This window comes from Pyrgilauda ruficollis, unplaced genomic scaffold, assembly GCF_017590135.1.
Source record: "Pyrgilauda ruficollis isolate IOZ18807 unplaced genomic scaffold, ASM1759013v1 scaffold7, whole genome shotgun sequence".
Taxonomy (NCBI): Eukaryota; Metazoa; Chordata; class Aves; order Passeriformes; family Passeridae; genus Pyrgilauda; species Pyrgilauda ruficollis.
Window position 1 is genome coordinate 8738212 of NW_024528821.1, and position 27762 is coordinate 8765973.

Consider the following 27762-nt stretch of genomic DNA (forward strand, 5'->3'; position numbering starts at 1 on the left):
AACACAGATTCCCAGGACAGATCTATTGGTCTAAGTTGGTGAGGTCTGTGCTTCAGTAGTGGGGCTGGGAAACAGCTGGAGCAATTAATAGTTAATTCTGTAATTGTGCAATATATTTACATTTGGGTATTAGTGCACTGTGTTTTATTTACATCTGGGAAAAGAAAGATTTATTCTTTCACCTTCCTGTGAAAAGCTATCTCTATAGCTGAAAATTTGCTACGAAAAAAAGGTTATCCACTAAGATTGAGCAGTGAATCTCTGACTCAATGCTTGCTGTAAAAAAAAAATAAAAATCCCATACACATGAAAAATATGTGCTGGGCAATTGCAGGTAATGAACAGCTTCATGAAAGTCTTAATGTACTGATGAACAATTTGCAAACAAAGAACTAAATTTGTTCTCAATTTGGATTAAGCTATTCCTAGTGAAAAATTCAGGAGCTCTGTAGAGGAATTTAAATCAGCTGGTTAGTGTTGTATGAGCAGCACATTCTTTCACAAAGCCCCAGCACAGCTTTAACAAGGCAGGTTTTAAGCAGGAAGCAGCCAGCCTTCCCTGGAGGCTGCAGGAAGACTGTGGAGCTGAAGGATCTGTGGGGTCTGAGAAACAATTAGCCAGAAGCCTATTGATGTTATATTGTGCTTCAGACTGATGTTAAAGAGACACTGAAAGTTCTGCTGTGTATTTCTCAAGTATCAGCACAAGTACTGTTTTAATAATTAAACTGTAAACTTAACAAACAGTATCCTGTATTACAGAAATGAAGAGATGTTTTCTGCTTCAGGAAGGGAAAGCTAAATACTTCAGACATAGAAATTAATGGCCTCCAGTTTATAGGACTTTCAATCTAAAAATAAAGAAGTAAAGCTTTATCTTTTGAACTGCTTTGCCACCAAGTCAACATTTTATTTCAGGATTTATTTTGTACCTCTTTCAGCCTTCTAGGCTTGTGCACAGTGTAATTCTGAGAGAGGGAATCAAGTGTTTCTGGACAATGCACATCTTGCTAAGCATAGGACAAAAACACACAGCAATTTTCCCTCATCCTGAGACAGCTGTTTATTTTGCTGATATTTTAAAATTAATAGAGGGACTCCATTTTAGGAATGATAATCTGGCAGGACAAATTCAAGGGACCCTCACAGCAATGAATACGTGCAGTTACTGGTGCTCCCTGGATAGTACATCTGTTGCTATGTCTGTTAACAGCACTGCTATAAGGCTAAATCTTGTTTACATACAATAAAATAATCTTAATTCCTTACAGAATTCCCTAACTACTGCACAAGCTATGTTTTACAATACAAACTGAACCGTCATATCAAGGACACACTGTTACAATAAAACCCCACTGTACTTGGTTACACAGATTTGTTTCATCCACCATATTTCAGTATTTCTACATAATTACACCTTATTTTATAATTTAAATGTTTCTTACTGTAAAAATCTAAGGTTTTCCCAGTCTCAGTTTCAATAGCTGTCTGAGTACATTTATGTCATTTTTTTCCCCAACCGTTTTGCAGGATCTCATTATAGCAAGGAACAAAGCAAGTAAAAAGAACAGTCAGCCTCTCACCAGCCACAGGCTTGTTCAGCATCATGGCCTCACTGAGGAAATCTGTGTATTACTTGCTTTTTCCCATTTGGGTTTTCTTGGTTTCTGAAACTACCAACAATTGACTATGTCAGAAGCATTCTCTTGATCCTCCCTTTAAAAACCATTCCAGGTATGTCAAACCTATCAAATTCATCCTGGACATTTTTCTGACTAGAGAATTCAAGCAACATAAAAAGCCTCCTGTGTGTGCTACTCAAAAGAATTACTGAAAATCTCTATAGCAGGACACACAAAGTATGCTGTCAGGAGCTCCAGGCTAAGGGGACTAGTGAAAAATCATCAAATCAGGGAAAGCACGAGGAAGAGTTCTGCTTTCTGAGGCTATGCACAAGGGAAGAAAGTCAAAGCTGATGAGCAATCTCAGACGTGCTGAGGGAAACAACAACTGCTTCTGTTTATAGATGAGGGCAGAGACACATCAGTACCATAAGCAGCAAAAATACAATACCTTCTTCTCACAGAATTTCCCACTTTTTGTTAGCCAAGCCTTAAAGGATGCCAGTTTAGTGCCATGAGCAAAGGCACCCAGTAAAAATGACATATGACAACAGAATTGCACAATATGTTCTGGTAAACGAACCTGTTTGCTGCCCTTTCAGCTTTATATTGTCAGAAAAATCTAAGGTGTAACAGAATGAAAAAGGGAAAAGCTGATTACAATAGTCTGATTGCTTTGGAGAACTACCACATTAAGTTTTGTTTAAATGATCTTCTGACTGCCTTACCCTGAGGTTTTGGCCAAATAAAAATAAATAATTTTATCTTTTCAAATAAAAATGTGAACTTTATGTGATCAGTCCACAGGACTGTTACCAAGACCTGAATACCTTTACCTTTGAGAAACTTCTATCTTAACATTACTTTCTGTGAGACAGTAGAGGTAGTTTTGAGCAAAATAGTTCTGCTTCATAGAAAGCTGATCACATACATGTAAGTTTTTAACTACCTTAAACCAGGTGGAAATTAAAGACAAAAATCAACCCCCCTGACTAAAGAGAAGGAAATTTCACAAACCTTCCTCACAAATCTCTCCTTTGTATCCAGGGACACAGATGCAGACGCCCATGATGCAGGTACCATGGCCAAAGCAGGTTGGATCAATACACTGCTCTTCTGGAACATCACACTCTGCACCTTTCCAGCCGTTTCGACACACACAGTGACCTTTCTCATACTCTCCATTTCCACTGCACAGCACTGGACAGGAATCTGAAGAAGGCAGATTGACCTTTTTAATGTATTTACATACTTACATAGATTAACATTTATTGCATTTATCGTTCTGTAAAATCGCTTTTCCACTCCAGCTCCTCAATTCTTCATTTGGTTCAAGGGTTATAACAGACTGAAATCTCTGAACTAGGCAGTGCAGCAGTAATACAATGTCCTTGTCTCCTCAGTCTGCCTCTCTTGCATACCTTAATTTTGACCAGAAATGGGATATCTTAGAGGATAAAACCAACTCTCCCTTTGATTGGTCTCTGCAGGAGAAAATTTGCAGGAGTGCCTGATTTTCAGTAAGATTAATATTTATTTCCTGTGAACTGAAGCAAGATCCTGCCTTTTTTCTTTCTGTAAAGCAGCAATGTGGAAGCTTACTTTTACAATCCAGTATCAATTTCTGAGCCAACTGAATCTTAAAAAAATAAACCCTACATTTGAGGAGACATTGGGAAATCATAAGAACTTCTGGACATCACATGCAGTGGATAATGGATAATACTGACAGAAATATCTGAAACAGAAGTAAGCTCACTTAACATGTTTTTTTGCCTTAATGCTGGAAAACTGTCTCTAAGCTGCTTTAGGTTTCTTATGTGCACCCTATTCAAGTTAAGACCACAGAAGCATTTGATTTACTTATGTCTTCTCCAAAGTGAAACTGTTTGTCACTTTTAAGTAGCAGAAAACATTATGCTATGTAACTATTAAAAAATGTATTTTACAATTACAGACAGCATGCAAAGGTGGATGGAGGAACCTATTAAATTTGAAAGTCAGGGAGGGAGAAGTGGTTGATCCGTGTTAACTCAAGTACAGCATAGAGAAACTTTCCACATGTGTGCTGGTATTGTATCTGCCATCTGGCTGGAAAAAGGAATTTAATCTCCTTTAATCACTTTGAATCTTTGCAAGCCCAGCAGTCACACACCATAATCATGATCCCTGTCATACAACATGGGTCAGTTAATATGAGATTACCTTTTGCACAATCAGGACCAAGGAATCCTGGGAAGCAGTGACAGTGGCCTGAGATACATTCTCCATTCCCATTGCAATTAGTAGAGCAGTCATCCAGGATTTCTGTTTATGCACGCAATTGTGCACAAAGAAAAACATAAATTGGTTGAATTTGAAATGAATGGCATCTTCACCTCACTCTGCAGGACACGTCTCAACATACAAATAGGTGCAGAAGCAGTAAAAAGCCCATTTTCATTCACAGGGAGCATAAAACAAAACTCCTGTTCAAGCAGCTTACAAATATTTATTAGATTTTTTCTTGACAGCTTGGAGATAACAGGTGCATCATTTATATTACAACAAAAAGCTTTTAAAGTAAGTGTTCATGTAAAATTTACCACCATTAAAAGCACTGCAGGAACCTGAGTATTTGCTGAAAAATGTCCATCTTAAACACTTTCTTTTCTTGGTGAAGTAATTTGTTTGAAACCTGTTTATAAAGTAAATTGCCTTCTATCGTGTTCATTTGAACCATGTGAATTGTATCCCTTGGAGAAGGGCAGGATTTCTACTTCTATACAATCAGATAAACAAAAAAATAATCTTTTGTGCAGTGATGAAATTCAATCTGATAAAGAACTAAGAACTAGATTTGAAGGGAAAAAACCCCACCTTCAGTTTTGATCTTAAACTTACCCATGTTTTATCACACAGCTTTGGATATTAAGCCACTTAACCTCACACATCTGAGGACAGGCTCCTATCTGTACATGGATTAGCTGGTTCCAATTTACACATGTATTTCCTACAGGAATGCAGTGGATTCACTGATTTATATGGATTTTCCATAAAGAATATGAAGTAAATTGAAGCTAAGATGATCCTGTGTGGAGTAGGTCACTGTCAGACTAGCTCCAGGACTGAGGGGCTCTGGGAGAGAGGCTCTGGAGCCAGGGGAGCAGGGACTGTCCAGTGGCCACATCCACTAAGAGATGAGGTGAAGTACCTCTGGCTATAGGAAAATAGGAAACTTGACGCCTTTCCCACAAAATAATTGAGGAGAAAGAAGAAAACCCAGATACACAATTAATAAAAATAACTGATATAAGTATCTTTTGGTCATAATTATGGGCACACAGATAAGGATTAGCTCCTCTTGAAAGCTCCCATGGTTATACAAAGTCATTGTTTTCAGGATATCAGCTTATACTAAAGAACAGACATTTGATACACATCTGCTCACCAGATATCCACAACCTGTACACAGACGTCTGTTTCCAAGTTAAAAAACCTGCTCATTTTTAGAAGGAAGATTTTTTTTCACAGAAATGCTGCTCGTTACTAATTTGTTATATTACTTTTCATTATCAACTCTTGTATTGTTCTATGTGTGCACTTGCCTGTCTTCTCTCAGTTTTCCTAGAATCACATGGCAAATGATCCCTACACTGAAGTGAAGAATGAATGGTTTGAGAAGTTACTTCCCCTCTATGCAATGTCCAGTTTGGGCTGCCCTTTATTTAGTTCACAGAAGTACTTGAAGCACGCCACATTTTGCATGCAATTTACCCTCCTCAGGAAAGTCTGATCAGAATTTCAGTAAAAATCAATTTTGTAGATAACCAACATGGAGCATCTTGAAATATAATCTGACAGATGCTGATGAGGAGCATGGCTGGTTCTCAGGAGCATTTGGCAGAGATGCATCCAAGCTCTTGCTCTGTACTCAGGGTTTCTGGTCCTGGCTGATTCCTTTGTTGACAGAGATGTCAAATACAATAAGAAGAATGCCTCAAGGATATAGTTGGGTTTTTAAAAATTTTTTCTTTTTTTTTTTTGTGGAAAAGAAGAAACAATCAAGTTATGATGCACATAAAGGACATAGATATATATCCTCTAGAAATATAGATATAGATATCCTTGATATATATATCCTAGATATATGTATCAAGGATATAGATTTTTTTCTTTTGTGCGTGGAAAAGAAGAAACAATCAAGTTATGATGCACAGAAAACTAGGAGATCATACACAGGTTATGAAAACACAATAGCTGGCAGTATGCTCAAATGTACAAGCAGTAGATCCTTGCAGCAGCATGAACAGACTTTTTCCCAAAAATATCTTCTTGCAGACATTTTGAAGATGAAGTACAAGGATCCTTGCCTGCACTGTGGCTCACATGTTTCCCCCTTTCATAGTCTCTTCTGCTTATTGGCTACAGAAGGGATGGACAACACCTTTTTTACCACATGCAACATGAATTAAAGTCTGGCAACTAATTTCATTTTGGGGGTGGGGGGTGTGGGGGAAGGGGAGGAGTAGAAATTATGCTACTAAATGAAATATTATTTAAACCCTCTTGTATAAACCCTGCTGTCTTACAATAAAAATAAACAAGGGATCAGGAATTTAGACACTGGGCTGGGATGGAGTTTGGACAGGTTTTATGGTCTTTGTAGAGCATCTGCAAAGACGCTTCATAAATTACTTCACTCTTATTTTCTCAGATGGAATTGAATAACGGTAGAAGTTCAATTTTTTTGAACAGAGCAAATATGAAATTTTATACCAGAACCAGTCATTACAACTCTATCTCAATCCCTAATTCTTTTCTTCCATGCAAGTCCTTCCGAATCTGGATATTTGAATCATACTGTCCTGCTCTGCAAGGTGTTTACAGTAAAAATAGTATCCACTTGCTCTCAAGCGCAGATGGCACGTCCATTACTAGTAAAGACATCTTGCTCAACATATGGTAGAACAGGTTAACTAAAGGGTACAGTGGTTAAAGTCTTGCAGCAAACTGAGACTGTCATAAATACAACACTTTACCTAAATTTAAACTCCAAAAAAGCCCTATGTGTGAGGACTGCTCACTCACAACACCTACATCTGCAAACACTTGCCCACCTGTGCATGTTAAAAAGGCAGGAGGAATCTCATATGCAACCAGGACACTGCCTCCTGTATTTGTCCTCTGTATTCCAAACAAAATGGTGCATTTGAGTAACTGTATAAAAAACCAGCATCCATCCATCAAACAACACTCACAAACAAATCCACAAAAGTTTTTCTAAATTACAGCTGACTAAAATACTGGAAATAAGGACTTAAAGCCTGGATAATTTTTGTAGGATTTACAGACCACATAAGTAGAGAGGGCAGATATAATCTCTTTTACTTGGAAAAAGATAACAGCAGAAATCATTCAAGCATTTAAGCTATCATATAAAAAAATCTTAACACATGAAAACTTCACACTTAATTTGATAACATCCATCTTTAATATACAAATATTGCTATTTGTCTAATATTGGCTTAACACGATGTTACTCCACTGAGGTTAATTAAACTAAGCAGAAATAAAACATATTTAAGAGAATACTTAAGAGGAGCTGGAATACATCAAATACGTCTTTACAATGTAATAATCAGAATAACAATTACATTGTGATTTTTCTTACCAATAGCTGTAGTTAGTACAAACACTTGCTCTACTTTCTTTCCATCATTGTAGAATGCCATATGCCAAGCTCCTTGATCCATGTACTCGATGAAACCTGTCTCTTGCAGTGAAGTCAAGATCAGGTTCCTGGGAGCTTGCTGAGTCTCCTCTGAGTTTTTTGGTTCCTGTTTAATTAACTGTTTTCCATCCATCAGTTTTACAAAATCAAACTGAAATAATAATGAGCAAAAATTAACCACCTAGCAGATATTTATGAATCTACTCTGCATGTCTCCTTCAAACATGAATAAACAGTTGAAATCTTAAGAGGAATTGCCTAAGTATTCACCAATGCAGACAGCAATTGCATAACCTAGTCAATGTATCTTAAATTTACATATAAAAAGCATTATCATAGGTCAGAAATGTGGCATCCAAACTGGCATAGCTATTTGCTATGGCAGGGTAAAATCAGACTTGCTGCACTAGATACAGCAGATTCAGCTCAGAAATTACATCTTTTTCAATGGGAATAACTCCAAAATTCCCAAGGTGTAGTGCCTGTGCTATGCAGCTATTCATCTCAAATGCTAAGAGCAGATAAAAAACTTGTTGTTCTATACCAGATTTTTAAATCCTTAATCCCTTTGATATCACTATCAGATATCAAAACCACAATATACTTTTTCTTTATATTTAATTTTAGCAATGCAAATAAGTATATATATTTTTTATAGGCAAGTTCTTAATACCAGTGGGTTGCTGACAATGCCTGTTAACCTCAAAGCAGCAGAGATTTCTATGAATCCCTGTTCAAGAAATAAATATATTTCTCTAGGTTTTTAGGCATTCTGATTTTCAGTAAAGCTCATTGTCAGCTCAACTGAAGATCCAGCTTCAATTAAAGTCAGTGACAGCTGAAAGTGCTTATTTCTAATATCAAAACTCTAATAAAAATTTTCTGAGGTTAGAGTAGATGATCTCCAGTGGTCCATTATAAACAATCTTTCCATGATTCCATGTGTGTTTATCATACTCTGTGGAGTGTGATTCTGCTATAAAGAAATATGAAAAATTTACTACCCATAGAAATGACAGCTTCATATGCCAAATACATTAGGTCTAAACAAAGAAGTTGAATGTGACCAGCAATATTTTATGTGACTGCTTAGCTAGGTTTTCTCTTGCAAAATCCCCAGGAGTAAGCACTCAAAAATAATTTTGATCTTAGAAACCAGAGACAGTTTTTTCTTTTCTATTAACTCTTTAGACTGACTGTACAATCTATTTGTTTTAAGGGAATCATAGAAAAATTAAAGCATTTTCAAGTCAACTGGAATTCCGTCCCTGGCATAGAAGACATTGGATCTATGCAGCAGGACAGTGTGTACCTGTTCAGCCTCCCAGAGTCACATCTGCTGACCTCTCTGGTATGACACTGTGCTCTGAGAGAACATGGTTTGAGGTATTGCTAGAGATCAGTAAAAAAAAGGATAACCAGATTGGTTACAGCCAGTCCTTTCCTCCCTCTTTGCTCTGAAAGCGTGTTGTGAACACTCCCGTCCACTGCTGACTGAAAATAGAAGTGTGATAGAATCAGGATCATTTCCAATTACCTGAGTGTGAGTAGGTGGGATGTTTCTTCTGCCATAAATTCCCAGCAGAGAATCCTTTGCCAGTGAAATGTTAAATTTCAGGTACACAGGGTGATGTATGGTAATTTGGAAGCGCCAGAATAAACCAGGTGGGATGGTCTGCATAACTTGTGCACCAATCTCTACTTCTCCCGTGTCTATGGCCCGGCCCTTCTGAAACACTGATTTTTCAGAAACAAACAAATAGCCAGTTGAGTATTTACAGTGGGTGAACAGAGATAATTACAAGGTATAAACGTGCCTTAGATATATTGGAATATACAAAAATCAACTTCTAACATTGATAACTGCATTTTTTATTCAACAAGTCAGAAAACACAAACAAACACAAACTACATATTTCCAACAAAAAGAGTCATGGTGTATTTTTTGTAATGATTTTTGCTGATTATGAACACTTTACTGATTATGAAAAGGTAGAACTGCTGCCGTGTAGACCACAGTCTTTGCCCATCAACGATGCAACCAAAACACATTTAACTGTGAATGCACAGAGCGAGGACAGCGGGAAATTCTTCCTCTGGTACAGATTTCAGACTGCTGCTGAAGGGGCATTGAAGAAGCTACACAAATGGTCTCCAGTGAGGACAGAAAATCCATCAAACCTGGTAGCTCAGAGCCCCTGTCCAGATTTCTATTAATCACCATTCCTTATGGTTTTATTATGGTAGTGTTAATCTAGTCCTGAAGAAGTAAAGGACAACTGTTCTGGCTTGGTCTTCATGAAAGCATAATAGGGGCATGAGGACAGGGAAAGGCACTCTGAAGATAAAACTGGCAGAATTTCATAATGCTGAACAATAAATTTGCAGACACCTACAATGTGTACCTTCACACACGGGTGTGAGAGCTCTGAAACACAAGGGAAGTGGAATGCATAAGGAAGACTGCCAAACTAAATTGGAGCTGGCTTGCTTTGCTGGCTTTGTGGTTTTTACTGCCTGTCTGTGATCAGCATTGTGACATGCTGCAAATCCTGACCCAATCCTGCTAACATTTGAGCTAATTCCATTGAAAGGTTTGCAAAACTCTCTTGACATTTCCATACTCTGAACTTAAGTAAAAGCAGGATAGTGTGTGGCATTAGAGGACAAGTCAAGAGAAGATTGAATTCAGCTGCCATACCCATCTATGTTTAATTTCACTCCAGAATCACAATGAAAAATAACCAGGAGCAAAGTGACTGGAGCCTCATCTTTTACAATACATGGATATAAATATCTAATCCAACATAATGTACGTGAAATTTTATAAATCACCCCTAGAAATGAAAACAGCAGTAGCAAAGCTAGGGCCAGCTTTTGGCTGAGTGTGTTAATAACAAAGACTCTCTGTGGGACCTTACATAGGCTTTAGCTAGCGTAGGAAGTACTTAGCATTCTTAATGAATAGAGATTTAATTTACAAGGCAGGAGCAATTCTCAGGGCGCCAGATCTTCCAGCTTTACAGCTGCTTTGTGTCATCAAACCCACAGCAAGAATGAGGGACTAGCTTATAACACCTCACCATGTAAATACATCTATTTTTAGAGTAGAAACTTGTAATCTAGTAGTCTAAAAATACACCACTTATTTAGTTTGTGAGTTAAAACATTTCCAAATTGCTACTTGAACAATATTCAAGGTGAGACTACTTCTGCCCAACTTGCTTCAGGGAAAAATTTTGAATGTTGAGTTTTGAAAAGAGAATTAAACTTTCTCTGCTGTACAATGAAAGTGGATCCCTTTTTACCTCAACCCATAAAAGATCCTACTTGGCTTATGTAAATTTAAAAACCTTCTCCCCTATTTCCAATACTCTAGAGATATTAAATCTTAATGATTCTTTGCAAGCAATTGCCCTGAGTTAAGTAAAACACTATGGAACTTTTTGATGATATTGACACATGGTAATTAATATGATTTGATTACAAGACAGTAGAGCACTAAGTAAAAAGTCAAGGATACAGTATAATTTTTGAAGTTAAAGGCATTACTGGTCAGTGGTCAAGGTCTATAACATACAGTAACTACTTCCTGTATTTTGGAGTGAGAAGGTCTGCTTCCTTGTTGAAAAGAAAAAAATCCTATGTTGTCAGTCCGGGTGAATTCTCACTAATTGATATTATCAATTTATGCTGAATATCATATCAGTGTTGCAATGTACCTCAGGAGTTTTTCCACATTAGGCTGAAAATACCTTTGCTTTAGAAATAATTTAATATAAGCTTAAAAAAACCCAGGTGCACTTATATGTACATATATCTCATCCCATGGGAAAGAAGCGCAGGCTGCTGTTCACAATGCTAACAGGAAAATACACATACTATCTGCCCCTACTGATAGGACACAGTCACAGAATCCCTACCTTTCAAATGCTAATTTTTCAGACAACCACAGAGCATGGAAAGGCCTTTGCAGGAGTCATGTCTGAAATGCATATTTTCATATTCACTGAGCCACTCTGCTTTCTTTACAGAAAAGGAATTTAGCTTTGTTTCTGTGTTTAGTTGAATTAAGCAGGTAATTGGCTGTACAAAAAAGGCACCTGAAAACACACTCCTCACAGATGATCTCTGTGTACTTTCTTGCTCTTTCCTGAAAAAGTCCAAAATAAGCTTTTAAAATTATAGTGCTGCAATACAATTCTGCCTTTGTTGTAAAAACACTTTTTTTATGACAAAGTATCATTTAATTATCTATATTCAATTCCTTGTACAGCTCCCAATCTTGCCAACTAGGGTATTAATTCTCCCCTATGCTTTCTAAGCACAGTTTCCTCAGAAGTCTAAAACAGAAGATAGATTCCTAATCACATATTTCTCTTGGCTTCAAGAAAGAAAAACTCTGAACAGCGTGGTGCCAATTACCTCCACAAGAACATACCCATATGCTTATTATTACCGATCCTGAAACAATCAATTTCCTTGTACTCCCCTGGTAAATATCAGCATCAATAGGATATCTGACTTTTTAATCACATTACTACATATTAAAATGTTAACTCATAGCTGTGGGTCAGTGTGTTATAAAGTGACTTCTAGAAGAAATCTGACTTCCTGGTTTAAAAACTTGATTTTCATTAAAAGATTAGTTTAAAATATATGCTTTCAAAGACTGGAAAAGCATTCTGTGGTGCTGCATTGAGTTGGGAAAATGTGAGGTCACCAGGATCTGACAGCAGTTATTTATTCCTGTGTACATCGGAGGCTTCAAGTTTATAGGCAAAGCATCAACTTTCTCTGGTATCCTGCTGCAGGGAAAGGAGTTGCCTGTTTCTAACTCCCCCTTTTCATCACTTCTACGTGGAGAATTTGTCAGGAGGATTGGGAATAAAATTACTGATACATATTAAAAGTGATGGAGAAAGAAAATGAGTAAAGACTATCCAGAGTCAGACTATGCATGTACTAATTCCACATGATTTTTCTTGTGTTTTCCCAAGTGTGTACTCCTTGCTATCTTAAACCTGGGATTACATGTTACCCCCAAAATGTGAAAGGGGACAAATGAGACAACAGAGCAGATCTATTCCTGACTGACCTCCGAAACTGCTGGACAAACCCTCAGTGAAATGGCTCTGCTATCACAGGACTCTGCTCTTTAGTGTTGTGGGGGAATTGTGTAGCTACACTAAAAACTGGGAATCCCAGGGGCAAGGCAGGTGGTTTGCATTTTTATCTACTACACTGAGTCTTTATTGACTTGCATATTCTTTTTTTCTATTCCAACCATCTAACTTCTAAGATTTCTGATGTTTTTGATGTTTTTTCTACACATCCTTCTTTGGAAGCCAAATGCATTGGAAAAGCTTTTATTAAATCTGTAATACATTGACAAAATTATTTAAGGCAGTTGAGGAGAACTATTTGAGATATTTCCCATGGTGTACCAGGACAAAAATACAAAAGTGTATAAAACATTTTCTACAACTCATTACAAATCCATTCTAATGGATGAAATAATGGAAAACAACATCATTGTCTCCTTACATGTATTTCTATTGTTCATTTATCTAATATGATCTCTATCCAGTTGTGCCACACTGATTTGCAAGATTATTGATGTGCAGTACAATCTTCCTCCCGGAGGGAGTGGTACAACAATGTTCCACTTTGTTGCCTATTTTCAGCCATGGATCTTACCCAGAACACACAAAATCAGATCCCTACTCTGCTCTAAAATTTGAAAGCTCTGGACGTCTCCTATCACTGCAGAGCTACCAGTACAATTTTACTTTTCTCCTAACAACTGGAAGATTAGGTTTCATATTCCACTCCCATTCACTTTGATCTGATTTGATTTATCCACTTTTCCTGCATACCATAAACTGAAATGGGAAGGCCATTTGCTTTTTATGGTCACAAAGCATTGTCATGAGGTTTGATGGGAAGCATGGGCCAGAGCATGGGACTAGTATTGGAGCAGGAGATCAAACAACAAAAACATCAAATGACAGGACTTAGGAAGGATTGCACATCTCGGACAGAGCCTTCCCTCTGTTTCACACCCTGGGTGCACAGCCCACTCCTTTCCTATCCTAGCTCAGACATTTCAAGAGCTCTGGTTCAGCCATGTCCTTGGCAGATGATTTGCATTCTTTAAAAAAGCCATTTTCTCCTGCCATGAAGGACTGATGTGGCCTGGTTGTGCAGGAGACAATCCCTGCAGTGGGCACAAGGACACAGCGAGCTGCAGAGGGAGGTGGGAGGGCAGAGCAGGGCTGTGCCCCTGGCAGCAGGGAGCTGCCACACTGGCTCAGGTGTTTTGTGAAGCTGTGGGAGATTCCTGGGAGCTGATTCACTGTGACTGGGTCAGCTGGGATGTGACAGGACACTGAGCTTTAGCTTACACCTTCAAGAACTGAATGCCTTGAAAAGCATTAAGATTTCTACTCTTCTGCACATTCTGACCTGTCAATACAAAGAGGTTCCCCTTGTCTGAGACTGATTTTGGTATGCAAGACAGGCACAGTGTCAAGCCCTCTACACAAGAGGGAATGAGGCAAATATGGTCTTCCCTTCCTTGTCTTAAGGCAGAATCCAAACACTCTCATCTCTTCTCTCACTGTGCTACTGAACCTTCCTTTCCTCATGGGCTGGTTGCTAATTTCAGTGAGAGTTCTGCTGAAGGAACATATCTGGTTATGGGCTTTTCATACCTGTTTTAAAATTATACTAAAGAAGGTATAACCTGCACTCAAAATACTGTCAAAATGTAGAAAACAGGATCTGAAGAGCAGCAATGCTTAACTATTCATCATCTGGCTGGCTTCTCATTTACACATACCTTTTTTTTCTGTTTTATCTGAAGCTTTTCCTCCGATTGGTGAGTAAGTAGTATCCATGGATTCTGTTCCTTTATTTCCTTTGCTAACTCCATTTTCATAGAGCTGCCCTTCCACAGGTTGTAGTTGCCAGGTTAAACCAAACAAGTGTACTGCTGCAAAAAAATGAAGATCAATTAATTGATGTCTAAACTACAGCACCTTCAGTGAGACTACAAAAGAATGCTATGACCCAGTTTCTGTAAAGTCAAGTATTACTTTATTCTGTTAGCAATAAATCAGAATTTCAAGGGGGCTAATGAGCAATTTACCATTTTACCTTAAAACTCAATGTTTAATTAGTTTCCACACTTTCTTCTGGAGCTCAGCCAGGTCAGGGTGATGAATTTCTGCAGCAATTAATGGAATTACTTGCACTTAAAAGGGTAACAGTTGAATAAATTCAATATTGCGTGACAGATTCTAATGCTATATCAGTGTTGTCCCTCAGCTTTTGGCTGTCAAAGATCTCAGATTTTGTTGACAAAAACAATGACACCAACTAAAACTTCTCACCTTTCCAATCCAGTTTGAAGTGAAACCGTGCCCACTGCACTCTGAAACCCTTTCATTTTAAACATTAAAACATTCTAAACATTTCAGGTTAAACATTAGCAAAAACTTACTCTTACTCTTACTTACTGGTTACTTACTTAACCAGACTTAGTCTAGAACTGCACTGCAGATTCTAAGCTGGTTCTACATCTAAAATATATGCAATTATTTAACAACACAAATTAACAGAAATATAGTTGTTATTTATGCATGTACAAGGAAAATAACTAAATAATCCTTTTTAGAAGCTATCACCTATCTTTACTGCCATATGCAGGGGCTGCCTACTCTCTACTCTAAATGAAATGCCATTTATGTTTTCTGCTTTCCCTTGTTTCTGATCTGAGGCCTTGAAGGATGGTTGGAGAAAGACAGCAACAGAGGATCCTATTTTAGTATAACATGACAATACTGTTAGTTAGTCTAGACAGTTACTTAGGTCTCAGTGAGAAGGGCAAATTATTCCAAGGAAGAGGTTGCCTTAGCATTGAAGTAGCTCAGCAGGGAGGACTGATGACCCACTAAAATATGGATTGAGGATGACCCCCACGGAGGAGTTGAAATTCTCACATGAAGAGCAAAGCCCGAGCAGCAGCTCTTTAGCCACATGCAGCAATTTGCACAGAGTAGCATCTGCCCACAGTGGGAGCTTAAAATGCAATATATTTGCTCTTTCTGAACCTTGTAGGAACCTCAGAGACTCTCAGGAGAAAGAAGTGTGATCTAGAATAGACCTTGCATTAAGAAAGTACATAGTTTTATTCTGCACTTGTACATACTTCAAGGAAAATATCTCAATATTACCAGGAAACTTGGAGTCCATTTCCCATGTGTTTGGTCACAAGTCTCCCTTGCACACTGAAAAGTTAAATCATAAAAATTCAACAAAATCCCAAGCCTTGAATGGATTCCTGTCAAGGGCTTGGTAACACTACCACAAGAATGCAAAGCTGCCAAACTACAGTGATTAATTCCAGATCTGTGCATTCCAGGGTTGCCCAACTACAGATACATGACCCAAAGCAAGCAAATGAGAGCATTACTACTGAATTAGTGAGGTGACAGTATTTGTGAGAAATTTACTGCATCTCAAACCACTGACTCACCACCAGATCTGGGCTCTGGCACATACCCACTCCCCAGAAGATGTATTAGAAGGGTACTTCTAAGCTTTCTGGTGTCAGTAGTGAGATCTCAGGCTTGGATTGCTTCATATTCTATGGTCTTGAAATCACCAAGGGACCATGATAATACTTTGAAAAGGTCTTGCAGTCAGATCACACAGAGTTAAGTTCTGAGTTTTGAGATTCTTCATGTGAGACAGATCACTGCCGTGTACAACAAAAAGCAGCCTTGACATCTCTAGAGTAAGTGCTCTTGCTCCTGGCTTGAGCTTCTGGACGTTATTATTATTTAAAGAGTTATTAACAACAAAAGGGAACACAGTTCAATGACACTGATAGCTAATGAATGCACATTTCATTTACACTAATGCAAATAATTATATAAGCACTTGAAACAGATCACTAGAAGCAAAACACAACTGCCCACATCAATAGTAAGTTTTTAGTGGTTATGGAATCCTGAATATGATACAGTTGCTTTTTTACACTATTCCCATTGTTGCTATCATTAATTTCCTAGGAGAGCATTTGCACATGCTGCAGAGGGTATGTCACAAAGCCAGGGCTGAACGTGTGCTGCACCTTTGCCTTGGTGCATGCCCCTGCCACATCACACACTCTGCTCATGTCATCATCCACTCGCACCAATTCCAGTCCTTTACTGGCTTTGTCTTCCTTCAGGCTGGGGAAGTGCTGTTGTTTTTATAGCTTGTGCCAAAGCTTGGCAAGCTGCAAAACGATCTGTATCTACGTTTGACAGTCAGCTTCCTCCCTGGAAACACCAACTGTGTGGCAGAGAGGATGGTCTCTGCCAGGCTCGGATGTCTCATCCCTGGGAGGTGACACGGGGCACCGGACTTGTGCTGCACAATGGGCACAACTGAGGGTTGTACAGCAAAGCACATGGCTGTGAAAATAAGACCTACATGAACTGATCTGAATGATTTCAAACACTGCAGAAACCCAGACATCTTGCAATCTTAAAATCATCCCCATTTTTATTACATTAATTATAGCTATTGAGAAATTACCTTCAGATCCAGGTGACACTCTGGGACTAACCAGACTATAAACACCAGTGAAGGCATTAATTCCTAGAGATACTTTTTTCAGAAGTTAACTATAGGTATTTATTTAGCAGACACAGAGCCCTCCCTAACCTCTTCATTTTCTGTGATACTTTTCTTTTACATAGGGGATACAAAATTTCTATGGAGCTTTTTCCTACAACATATGTACAGCATGTTTTAAACACACAGTTATTTCAACAAATAAGATTACATAAAACTTTCAAATCTCCATCTCTCAAATCTCTTTAGAAATAAGTAGGCATGTACTGAATTTCATTAAAAAGCTCAAAAGAACTTCTCTTTTGAGTTATTCACCCTTTGATTTTTTTTCTAGTGGATTTCTGGCTTTTACAAAAGGGGCACAGAAAACGCTGTGCAATTCAAATGTGGGCCACAATGTCACTTTCCCCAGCATAAATCCATTTGCAAGGTTCTCAGCTGCATTTCCCATGTGTAATGCCCAGGTGTAAGATCCTACTCCACAGAACAAATAGGAGATTATACCACCACTCTAAGTTAATACTGGCCTGGGTAAGAAGGAGGGAGATTCACTTTCTGATCAATGTCTCTGCCCTTTTCTCCAAGCTCAACCTTCTGAAGACCTTGACTGCAGCACCCTTGAGGGCTGGCTGCTGACTATCAGTATGAAACCCACCATTAGGGCTAAGGATGCATTAGATGATGCAGCTCAACTTCACACAGAACAGCCTTTGAAGTCTGATGACTTACACTTACATTACAGAAGAAGCCAGTTACTCTGGCTCTCCCTATCTGGCATTCCAAAAAATTTCTGCAATCACATACCCTGTACTTTGCAGCACCTCAAACACTTCAGGTACTAGTAAGGTGTGTAAAGTCACTGCTGAGCTGCTACAGTTTCAGGCAATACCCAAGGGCCAGCAGGCAAATGGAGATGAAACAGCTTGTTAGCTGGCATGATTGCAAAAGTCACACTTCTGTTAGGAGGAGCTGTGGTGAGTCAGCAGGAGCACCAGACCCTAACTTCCATCAGCTGGCCTAACCAAACCTCTCCTCTGACAGCTGAGTGCAATATTCTCCCTGCTGGGAGGAACTGCACTCATCTGAAAAGATATTCTTTCTTGGCTTGTTTGAACATCCAGCATAATCCCCTGTAAATAATTACATTATTACTTTGCTCTGTGCAATCTAGGAGTTGCACGTTGCCATGACCAGAGTTGTACATTGCTTTCACAGGTGATCTGGAGGCAAAATTAATCTGAAGGCAAAATTTGACCCTCTTTACATAATGTGGGGAGATAGGGCTTACATGTTGGATACTACCATACCTATATTTAATTTATATTTTACTAGACAGTTCTTTTTTAATTCAACGTTTCTGACAAAATTCTAACAAAAAATTGACAAAGTTTTTTTTTTAACATGCATTATGAATATTATGACAAAAGCTAAATTTAGAGGAGTCTGTAGTCAGTGAATTTGAAGAGACTGGAGGATGCCACAGGATTATGACAAACCTAAATTTTTTCCTCAGCCATGCTGCCCTGGCCAGGCCACACAGTGGAGCTGTGCAGGGTAATTTTAAATGACCTCTCTCTCCAGTACAGAGGATCCCAGTCATAGTACAGAGATTTTCTTAGCTAAATTATTATGCTTCTTAGGTAAAAAAAAAAATTATTTGGTATAAAACACATCTCTTGCAGAAAAAGAAATATTAAAGGCCCACATCATCTAACCTTTCAATAAAATTCTTTCATGGAATCTCTCAGCAAAGAGATGAAAAGTGAGTGTAAAGTTATGCTAAGAGATTTTCCCTACTCAGAGGCAGGTTTCTGTTGCTTCACATTACTGCTGTAACTGAAACCAGTAGGGCCACTTTCAGAACAAAAGCTTGGGTCTTTACCTCTGAAGTAACTGACCAGATCACTTATTTTCTTCAATATTTAAACAAAACAAACTGAAAGTTCCAGACTGACTACCTCAGTCCCCACAATTCTACGGCATACTCAGGTAAATATCCACAAAAATACAAGCAATTTTTTCAGAACTCGCTTTGTAAACTGGATTAACCTGCCATCTGCTAGGAAGCCAATGATCTAATTTAATTTATTCTTATCTACCTTCTGTGTAAGCACAGCTTGTCAACTCCGGTGCTACATGTTTGGCAGAATGTGAATAAGAGCCTTGGCTCCAGCGCAAAAGAGACACTCAGTAGTGAGGAGACATCAAAAAAGTCCTGTGCAATAAGTACTTACTACCTGCAAGATGAACTTCAAAGGACAAAAAAAAATCCTGCAAATGTGAAGTTCCTCCAAATTGCTGACCTCCACTAAAGGCTCTGTTTAGCTTTCTCTGCTTTTTTTACAGAATCTCAGTAGATCATCCTCCCGAAGCCCAGACTTCAGAAGAGCTGTTATAGGATGTATATCAGCAGCTGACTACCCCTTCTGCACCTGTTGTAAGTGCCAGAAAATTATTTGTTTCTGTAACTGCTGGCAGGTTCTGTTTATAAAACTGGATTTCACTTTGGCATAAAGCCACAGATGCATCCGTGTCTCAGTTCCAGTAAAGGTGAATTAATGAGAAAAATACCTGGACACAAGAGCCAGAATCTAAGTTTTGATCATGACCTTTAGAAGAGGTGATCTTCTGTAAGCTCATTTTACAAGTAAAATACTGTTTCATTCTGCCATAAATATTTTTCATAATTTGAAACTTTTAATATTTGATTCAGTCTTCAGAATATTTTTTAAATTGCATAATAAAGTGCTAAAATGTTTTGATCATGTAGGGCATTTAATGAAATAAGGACTTCTTCCATGTGTTTGTTACAGCCATCTTAACTCTCAGCACTCTCCTCTTTCTCAAGAAGTCTTACCTTTATACCTAGTACATTTTTATACCTGAAAATAAAAATATACCCCCCTCTCCTGCAATCCTCCTAGAGGAGGAGGTGAAATGATGGTTTCATTTTTCACTACCGAGTCATATTTCATACTTAGGAACAAACAAAACCTAGTCTTGGGCAACAGTAAATGTTTCTCCTCTGAATACTTAGAGATTTGTGATGGTATCAAGCTCCTCAGTAATGCAGCAGAGCAGACACCACAATTCCCAGCTGAGAGACCCTGATGAATCTGTCTCAGTGAGAGTTCCCCCAGCAAGGAGCTCAATGGCATTTCAGGGTTATGCATCTGTATCACAACGTTTGCATAACCCTGAAATGCCTAGCACTGTTTACTATACCATTATATTCTTCAGTGTACAGCAGTATATTTTTCCCTTGATCCCTCTCTGCATAATTCCTTTTTGGTTACTGTTATACATTGTCTAAAGAGATGTAACCAATGTTATAAATCTATGCACTGAGATACATGTGTCCTTAAAATTTGGTCTGGCCTTTCCCAGTGTTGAAACCATCACTCCCCTCCCTTGTACATGGAGTGAGAAATGACAGGTCACAGTGTCAGGCAGCACAGAGGCTTTAATTTCCTTACCCTTCATGTGAATATAATTTAAGATCCAACACCCACCTCCAGTGCCTACTCATAAATAGTGATAATATCATGAAGGATAGGGACGACTTCATATTCATACTTGAGAATTCATTTGTATATAAAATAGTCATTTCATAGTCAGGGATGGTTAAATCCAAGAACATGAGATGCAATTTTCAGAGGCACTGAACATTTGCATCACCTGCTCAAATCAATAGGAACAGTAGGAGCTCTGCACCTTTGATCAATAGGACCAGTGATTTGCAAGTCCAAAATCAGCTGCTGATAAAATGGTAAAGTATCAGGGAAGAAAAATTTTAGTCACTAATGGGCTAAAAAGAACTACTAAATGAGCAGCCACAGCACACATTCTATTTGGCTTAGAGGAAAGAACATGGTGTTGCAAAAAACCAAAAGAAATACTGTATTTCTTACTCTATCTCTTGGATTTGCCTAATTTACTCTTTAATTTTTTGGCAAGACTCTTAGGCAGACCAGGAACTGCTGGTGGAGCTGCTGCAGCCCCCATGCATTGGTGAGAGGCACCAACATCACCTTCCTGAGGTGTGTCACCTCACTGCCCACCTGCCTCACTGCTCACTTGTGGGCAAATTCAACAACTTTGCCCAGAATTACGTGGTTTACATTTCTCAACTCACAGAAAACAGAAAAATGAAAAATAAAAATATGTAGGACTTTTTCCATAGAAAGTAATTCAGTGCATTTACAATTACGTCTCCAAAAGTCTGAAGACCAAACATGCACTTTATGAAATAAGGTTTTTTTGGAGTAACTACTATGACTTTAGAACCTATTCACAGAGATTACTCCTGTTGTAGTGAAAATATGTGTTTCTTTTGATAAACTAACGATTTTCAATAAACCTGCTGTTACACAACCATCAACAGTGTGCTAATTTCCTTACTGTCCATGTAATAGTGAAATTTATTTCAGAAAGGCCAAATAGTAAACACAGCGATTATAGGCCAAAAGAGGATTAATGGAGAAATAGTATTTTTTAACTGAGTAGTAGTTCAAAGGAGAGAAAATACTGAAGAATTACATGTTCTTATGTAAAAGCTTTGCTATTGAGTCTCACTGACTGATAAGAGGGAAAGGATGAAAAATAAAAGAACAAAATCATTTTGCTAGTTTACCTTTTGATTGAAAAGAAATCACTGCTTAGAGCACTCTGGCACAGGTGTCAGTTCATTACAAATGTAAGAGCCACTTGTAAATTTTGATGTAGAATAAGCTTCATGTCTCTAAGACTTTGGAGATGTTCTGACAAGGCTGAGATTACGTATCAAAAGTAATGTGTAGCTTGAGCATTAAATGGCAGTGAAAAATACTTGAAAAAGAACATTTAAGTTCTTAGATAAGGAGAAGAAAAAGCTTGATGTTAAATTTTGATCAACACTCATTTGGACTGAAATTGTAGTTCATGGTAAGTTAATGCAGGTTATGCCAAAAAATACAATGAAAACAATTTTGCCTTTTAGAAGTCTCCCTTATTTTTCCACTAACAACTGCTGAGCTGATCACAGGTGAAGTTTGGTCCCGAAATTAAACTTAGTTTTGTTTTACAATGTAGGCCCATGTCTGTTGTGATTGCTCAGACACAACTTCCTCTAACTTGAAGAAAACCTGGTGGAGTGAGGGATCTGAATCATGGTGAGCAAAGAGAAAACACTTGGGGGAGTGAATTTTAACTTCAGAGTGTTACATACAGTCTGAATTTCTGTACTCAACTACTCATTTAAAACATGCACATTTAAATTTTTGATATGAAAAGATATGCAAATATGCAAGCCTACAGAGCCAGTGAACTCTGGAAACAGTTTATATGCTATGATTCAAACCCAGCAAAAGGGAAAGAGCTAAGGTATCTGAGTCATAAGAAGAGACCATAAACTTATCTAAATATTTAACCAACCAGAGATGGGCAGAAGGAATATTCCCTTGGAATAAGCTAACTAATATTACCTGAATCTGCAGGAAAGCTTATGCAACTCAAACATTTCTGGGGAAAACAAGAGCAAATAACAGCATCCTGAAAATTTTTCTGAATTAGAACTCCTTGTTCAAAAATTTGTATTTTTTCCATAGAAAACACAAATAGAAATGGTAATAATTTACAAAATGCTAAGACATTTCCATTTTACCTGCTTCTGCCTAACTAAAGAAAACATGCTACACCCTTGTGTTACCAAGATGTGACAGACAGACACATCTACAGGAGAGTTACACAGAGCTCTTTAATTCATGGTGACAAGGAGTGCTTCCAGCCTTCTCAGGCTGATGACACACAGCAGAATATCCCTAGAAAGTTACAGAAATTTCAGTGGCAGACTTGAAATCTAAACAGGGATGAAAGAGGCAGTGCTTCAATCCAGATAAAATCTAAATGGTGTGGGTGGGATAAAATGTGCAGCAAACAGATGAGGCTGCAAAAATGATACAGCCTGTCCTAACTGAGGGCATATGCTCACCAGCTGTTATGTAAATCTGCAATTAATGGAGCTTACGAGATCCTCAGGTGCTTTCAGATCATCATGCACCAGAAATGCTCCAATCTGCTTTCCCATATGCATTAGGTGAGGATGTTAGGAAAAAATCCCTCCTGATGAGCATCTTGCTGACAATCACCAGAACTTTGTCACTATGGGACTGAAGAAAACCTCAGTGGGAAACAAGAAATTATTGAAATTTTAGTAAGTTTCACTGTAGATATGTTTATTCAGAGAGTATAGAAAATCAGTGGCCATTTATCAGTTTGGAGGTATCTGTACTTGTATTTCTGTCAAGTTTTACCAAGTATGAACTGCACTCTTTCAGGCAAACCTGGAATTATTCCCATTCAAGCTATAGGGTATCAGGAATATTCCATCTGTGAACTGCCATCTGAAACAACAGTCTAAGAGTGTGTGAGATAGCAAAAAAAATTACATTTCCCTTTGTTTACAGAAGCCACAGTCACATTCTTAAATTCTACACACTAATTAAATTCTACACACTTGTTAAATTCTACACACTACTAAAGAATGTTCTTTAGTATTTTCAATTCAGATTGAAAACCCAATGCAATAATTAAAGTTCAGGCTAAATGTTATGTAGGAAACCACAGAGAATTGCTCTTCTATGTATGCTTGTAATTACACTGACTTCAAGCAACCTCCAAAACACCTGTCCTCCAAAAGAAAACAACAAACCAAACAAACCCCAAACCTGAGGAAGTCCTCTCTAGCTACTCTGATAAACCTGTTCAATGTATTTTGCTAATAAAATGGCAAAGTTGGTACTATGTAACCCATTTTTTAAACATAAATTCAATAAAGAGATAACCAAATCTATCTTAGACAACACAGTATAAAATTATTTTAGAGCTAGTTGTCATTCTAGCAAATGATATAATAATTAGGAGGAAAATCATGTAAGATTTAAATGGTGATGAGACTGAAGAAATTAACTAAGGATAGCAAGGCAAAACACAATTAAACATTACCAGTCTTTCCAAATAATTCTTTAGGAGAACCAGTGTTGTAAGGCGTAATATGAAAATCAAACGTTTAAGAAAATATCGCAGCAATTAAAATCAGCAGGAGCCCTCTGCTAGTATAAACATGTAATCTTGAATAATATTTCCTTCCCTGTTAGGCAGCATCAAGGTTAACAGAATAGAAAGTTAATGAGAATTCTGTGTTCAACCTTTAGCCAATCCAGCGTTTTGTCTGCCAGGATTTAAAAAGCATCAATGGCAAATATTAATAGTAAAACATGATTTGTATTAGTGCAAAGCAAGCAAGATGACAGAGCAGAGGAGGTGAAAGAATAATTCAGCAGAGGAAAGGATCAGGGCTTACCGATGACATAGGTGAGCAACAGTGCCAGGGTCACTGTGATAGCAGTGGCACTCAGAGCTGTGCACTTCCAGTTGCAACACCTGTAAGGTTTGTTAAAAGTGAAGGCAGGTCTGGAAAAGGTACTTCTAGGAAGAGGCCTAGGAGGTGGAGAGTAAACAGTATTGGATGTTAAGGGATAGTTCTGACTGGCTGCGCTGAAGATAGCTGAAGACCCAGATCCATGTTTAAACAGGAAGTGCCTACAAAGAGAAGACAAAGAATGATGTTGTAAAACCACTTGGTGATGTAAAAAGCAAAAGGAACTATATAAGCATTGTATAGTATACGCTACATATAGCCACAGAAAATATCAAAGACAGGAAACTGTATTTGAATACCCTCTGCAAGTTTTTTAACCACACCATAAGACGTCCAGCAATGTTTTACTGAAACAACACACCATAAATAAATTCTGAGCTAATTTCCCCATGTTTCAGAGTAATGCTGAGGGAAGGCTGTTTCTCAGTAGAGTACTGGGGTCCTCCAAGCCCATGCCCATGTGCCTTTACACAGGTGTGACAGAGACATGGGAACTGCTGCCAGCAGTATCCCCTCCATCCACACCTAACTGGTTGATTCACCTGGAATACCCCAAAAATGCTAAAGCCAATGCCACTGTGAACATTTTTTTTACCATGGAATATAGGAAATTTTTAAAAAAGTGACTACTAAGTCACCTGATTTAAAAGCACAATTCATTCTGAAGAACTGTAGTTACTATATAGGTGAGCACAATTTCTTTACTGTTCTTAATTGAGCAATTTTGAGAGTAATTTTTATTCAAATGCTTTTGCCTACTGCGGTGATTCTCAAACATACTAAGAAAGAATTCATTTGGAGACCTATTTCAGCATACTTCACAGGACTGATTGCCTTCAAGAAAAAACAGTGAAGACTTACATTAGCACAAAAAATAAGGTACAAAAATGTGCCTTGAAGAACAGGCTCTGGTGCAGAAGTATAGAGTAGTTTTTTATAGGAGGGTGGATGGTTTCTCAGGACTGGCAAGGGCTCTCCAAGAGCATTTAAGAAAGGTTATTTAATGTTAAACAATAACTTACTGTGATATGTGCTCAGAAATTGTGGCAAAAAGGGCTAGCTCAGGCTGACCATACAACCACATATTCCTTTGGAAACACCAGCTTTCTTTGGTCCTTCTTGCATTTGTTTTATCTAAGGGAGCAAGCTTCTTCAGTGCCCTCCCTTCTGACAGGTGCACCTCTAAAACTCATGCCACAGCATGTACCCAAAGGGGTTTAGAGCATCTTGGTGTTCCTCTGTCTCAAGCTGAGAAAGCAAGTGACATGGTCCAGAATCTTCCCAATGACAAATGTGCCTTTATGCCTTCGGCAAGGCACAAGACAAGTTTTTGAATGCATAAATGGATCAACCAATCCATGCTGGGAGAATTTCTTTGCTGAGTACACAGCGGGTTGTATGCAGGATCAAACACTCAAGAGTATGAAACATTGTTATACTGTGACATTTGACTTTAAGAATATTGTAAATACATGTTCCTGAAATGGTAATTGCTAAAATGGTGTAATGAGTATGGTATTATGTATTTCCATTATAAGATTTTAAAAGAAAGGTTACGGTCTTCAAAATGCCAGATTATAGAAAATAAAAAGGTATTACAGAGTAGTTTTATCTTTCAAGAGCCCTTTAGTTACATAAAAAAGAAAGCAAATGAGACTAAAGGTTAGCTTGCCTTGCAGTTTACAGAGCCTGTGCATCAGGAGTCTTATGGCAACCACAAGAATGAAATTTGAGTATTAGTTACTTCTGCTTCATGAATGTTATCCAAATGAGCTGCACTCAGACAAAACTGGACATCTGACCCTGACTGAGTACAGCATCCTGGCAGTGCATTAGACAACACATTCTAGTTTTCCTTCCCACTGACTTCCCCAGCTATAAATACACACATTAGAAAGATGGCATTGCTCTCCACATTGTAATGTTACTCTATTTTAGTTCAAAAATTATAAACTCATATACAGTAAAATAAAAAATTCAAATGAAGTAATATAACTGTTTACAGGACTATATAAACCTGCCTCCTTCCTATCAGCCTATGAGAGCACAGTTGGTTATTCTGGATTCAATGCTTTGCTGTCACACATGAAAGCTTCTGCAAGTATGAGAAGTTTTTTCTCAGTCAGCAGTTAACGAGATACACAGTCACTTAGACTTTTGGTAGGAAAAAATGTCATGGCAAAATTCCTACTGATATTCAGGGAAACAGAAGCAGAATCACCACATAAAATAAGGCATGTTATTAGATACAAGCACATACATATGAGAAATAAGTATGCATATATACATACACACATATATATACACAAATATTACAAATATAAAAAGTCAATTGTTCTTTGCATGCTTTACTTGTTCAAGACATAATGATAAAAACCTACTTACTTGATAATTTCTCATTTAAATTTTTTGGAAATTACAGCAAAAAGGTCTGATATTGGCAGTATTGATTGTCCTTTATGGTGCATAGTTTGAAGGTATCAGAGGTAAAGGGAAGGAAATGCTGAACAGAAAATTGTTATTATTACTGCTCTAACAACCTGCAATCAATAGCCAGGAATAATTTCATACTCTTGCACAGGAATTTATAACAAGGGCTTGATGACATAGTGCTAGTGTGCAGAGGCACTTCTCTATCAGCAGCAGAGTGCACGGAGCCTGGATCCAGATCACTCTCTTTTGGACAGATGAGGCCATTCACACAGAGGAGAATTTACATTGCTCTAATTTGTAATAAAACTGAGATTCTGAAGCAATGGTACACTGAAACTGAGCTACCAGTGAAATAATGCTGAGAAAATGTTTAAAAAACTCAATTGTTTAAAACTGCAATTTTTGGAAGCATATATTGAGTACCCACAGACATTTCTATAGAATTTGAAAAACACTGGTGGCACAAAGACAAATTTCCAACCAGACTGTGACTATGTTCTCATAAACTCAGATGACTCCTCATCTGTCTGAGCACACCATGGTTCCCAAAGGAGTCAGGACATGCTAAACTGTTGCTATCAATTCTTTAAAGTCAGGCTTTCTTTCTAAAGAGCAAAATAATAAAACCTGCAGTTCAAAAGTTTAGATTTGACTGCAGCATGATGTGTGCTTTAATATTTGATCTAAGAGAAAAGCTAAGGCCTGTGGTGGATTTTTTTTTTTTTTTTTTTTTTTTTTTTTTTTTTTTTTGGTAAACTGAGAACACAAGAAAAATCAGAGCATTTATAAGGGTGATTGATAACACCACTCCTTCCAAGTGGAGAAAAACAAAATGTTCACAAAAACATCAAAAACATCCATAAAGAAGATAATAATATTCTCTTAAAAAAACAAATACAGAACATAATCTGTAAGGCATTTGTTGGTGAAATGAAAGTCACTTAATA

The 27762-nt window shown here is 37.9% G+C and overlaps 1 protein-coding gene across 4 annotated transcripts in view; it reads right to left on the bottom strand.

The window, feature by feature from the left end:
* The window catches only part of TENM1 (teneurin transmembrane protein 1), a 225769-nt gene that overhangs the window by 114492 nt on the left and 83515 nt on the right, over positions 1-27762 (bottom strand). For 3 of the 4 annotated variants that reach the window (XM_041485140.1, XM_041485143.1, XM_041485141.1), the window contains 6 exons: positions 24305-24543; positions 14180-14332; positions 8873-9072; positions 7276-7486; positions 3828-3929; positions 2640-2834 (listed from right to left, as the gene is read on the bottom strand). In XM_041485140.1, the coding sequence (XP_041341074.1) occupies positions 2640-2834; positions 3828-3929; positions 7276-7486; positions 8873-9072; positions 14180-14332; positions 24305-24543 (1100 nt within the window). The remainder of the gene's footprint in view (positions 1-2639; positions 2835-3827; positions 3930-7275; positions 7487-8872; positions 9073-14179; positions 14333-24304; positions 24544-27762) is intronic. The other variant, XM_041485142.1, reaches the window with a different exon arrangement.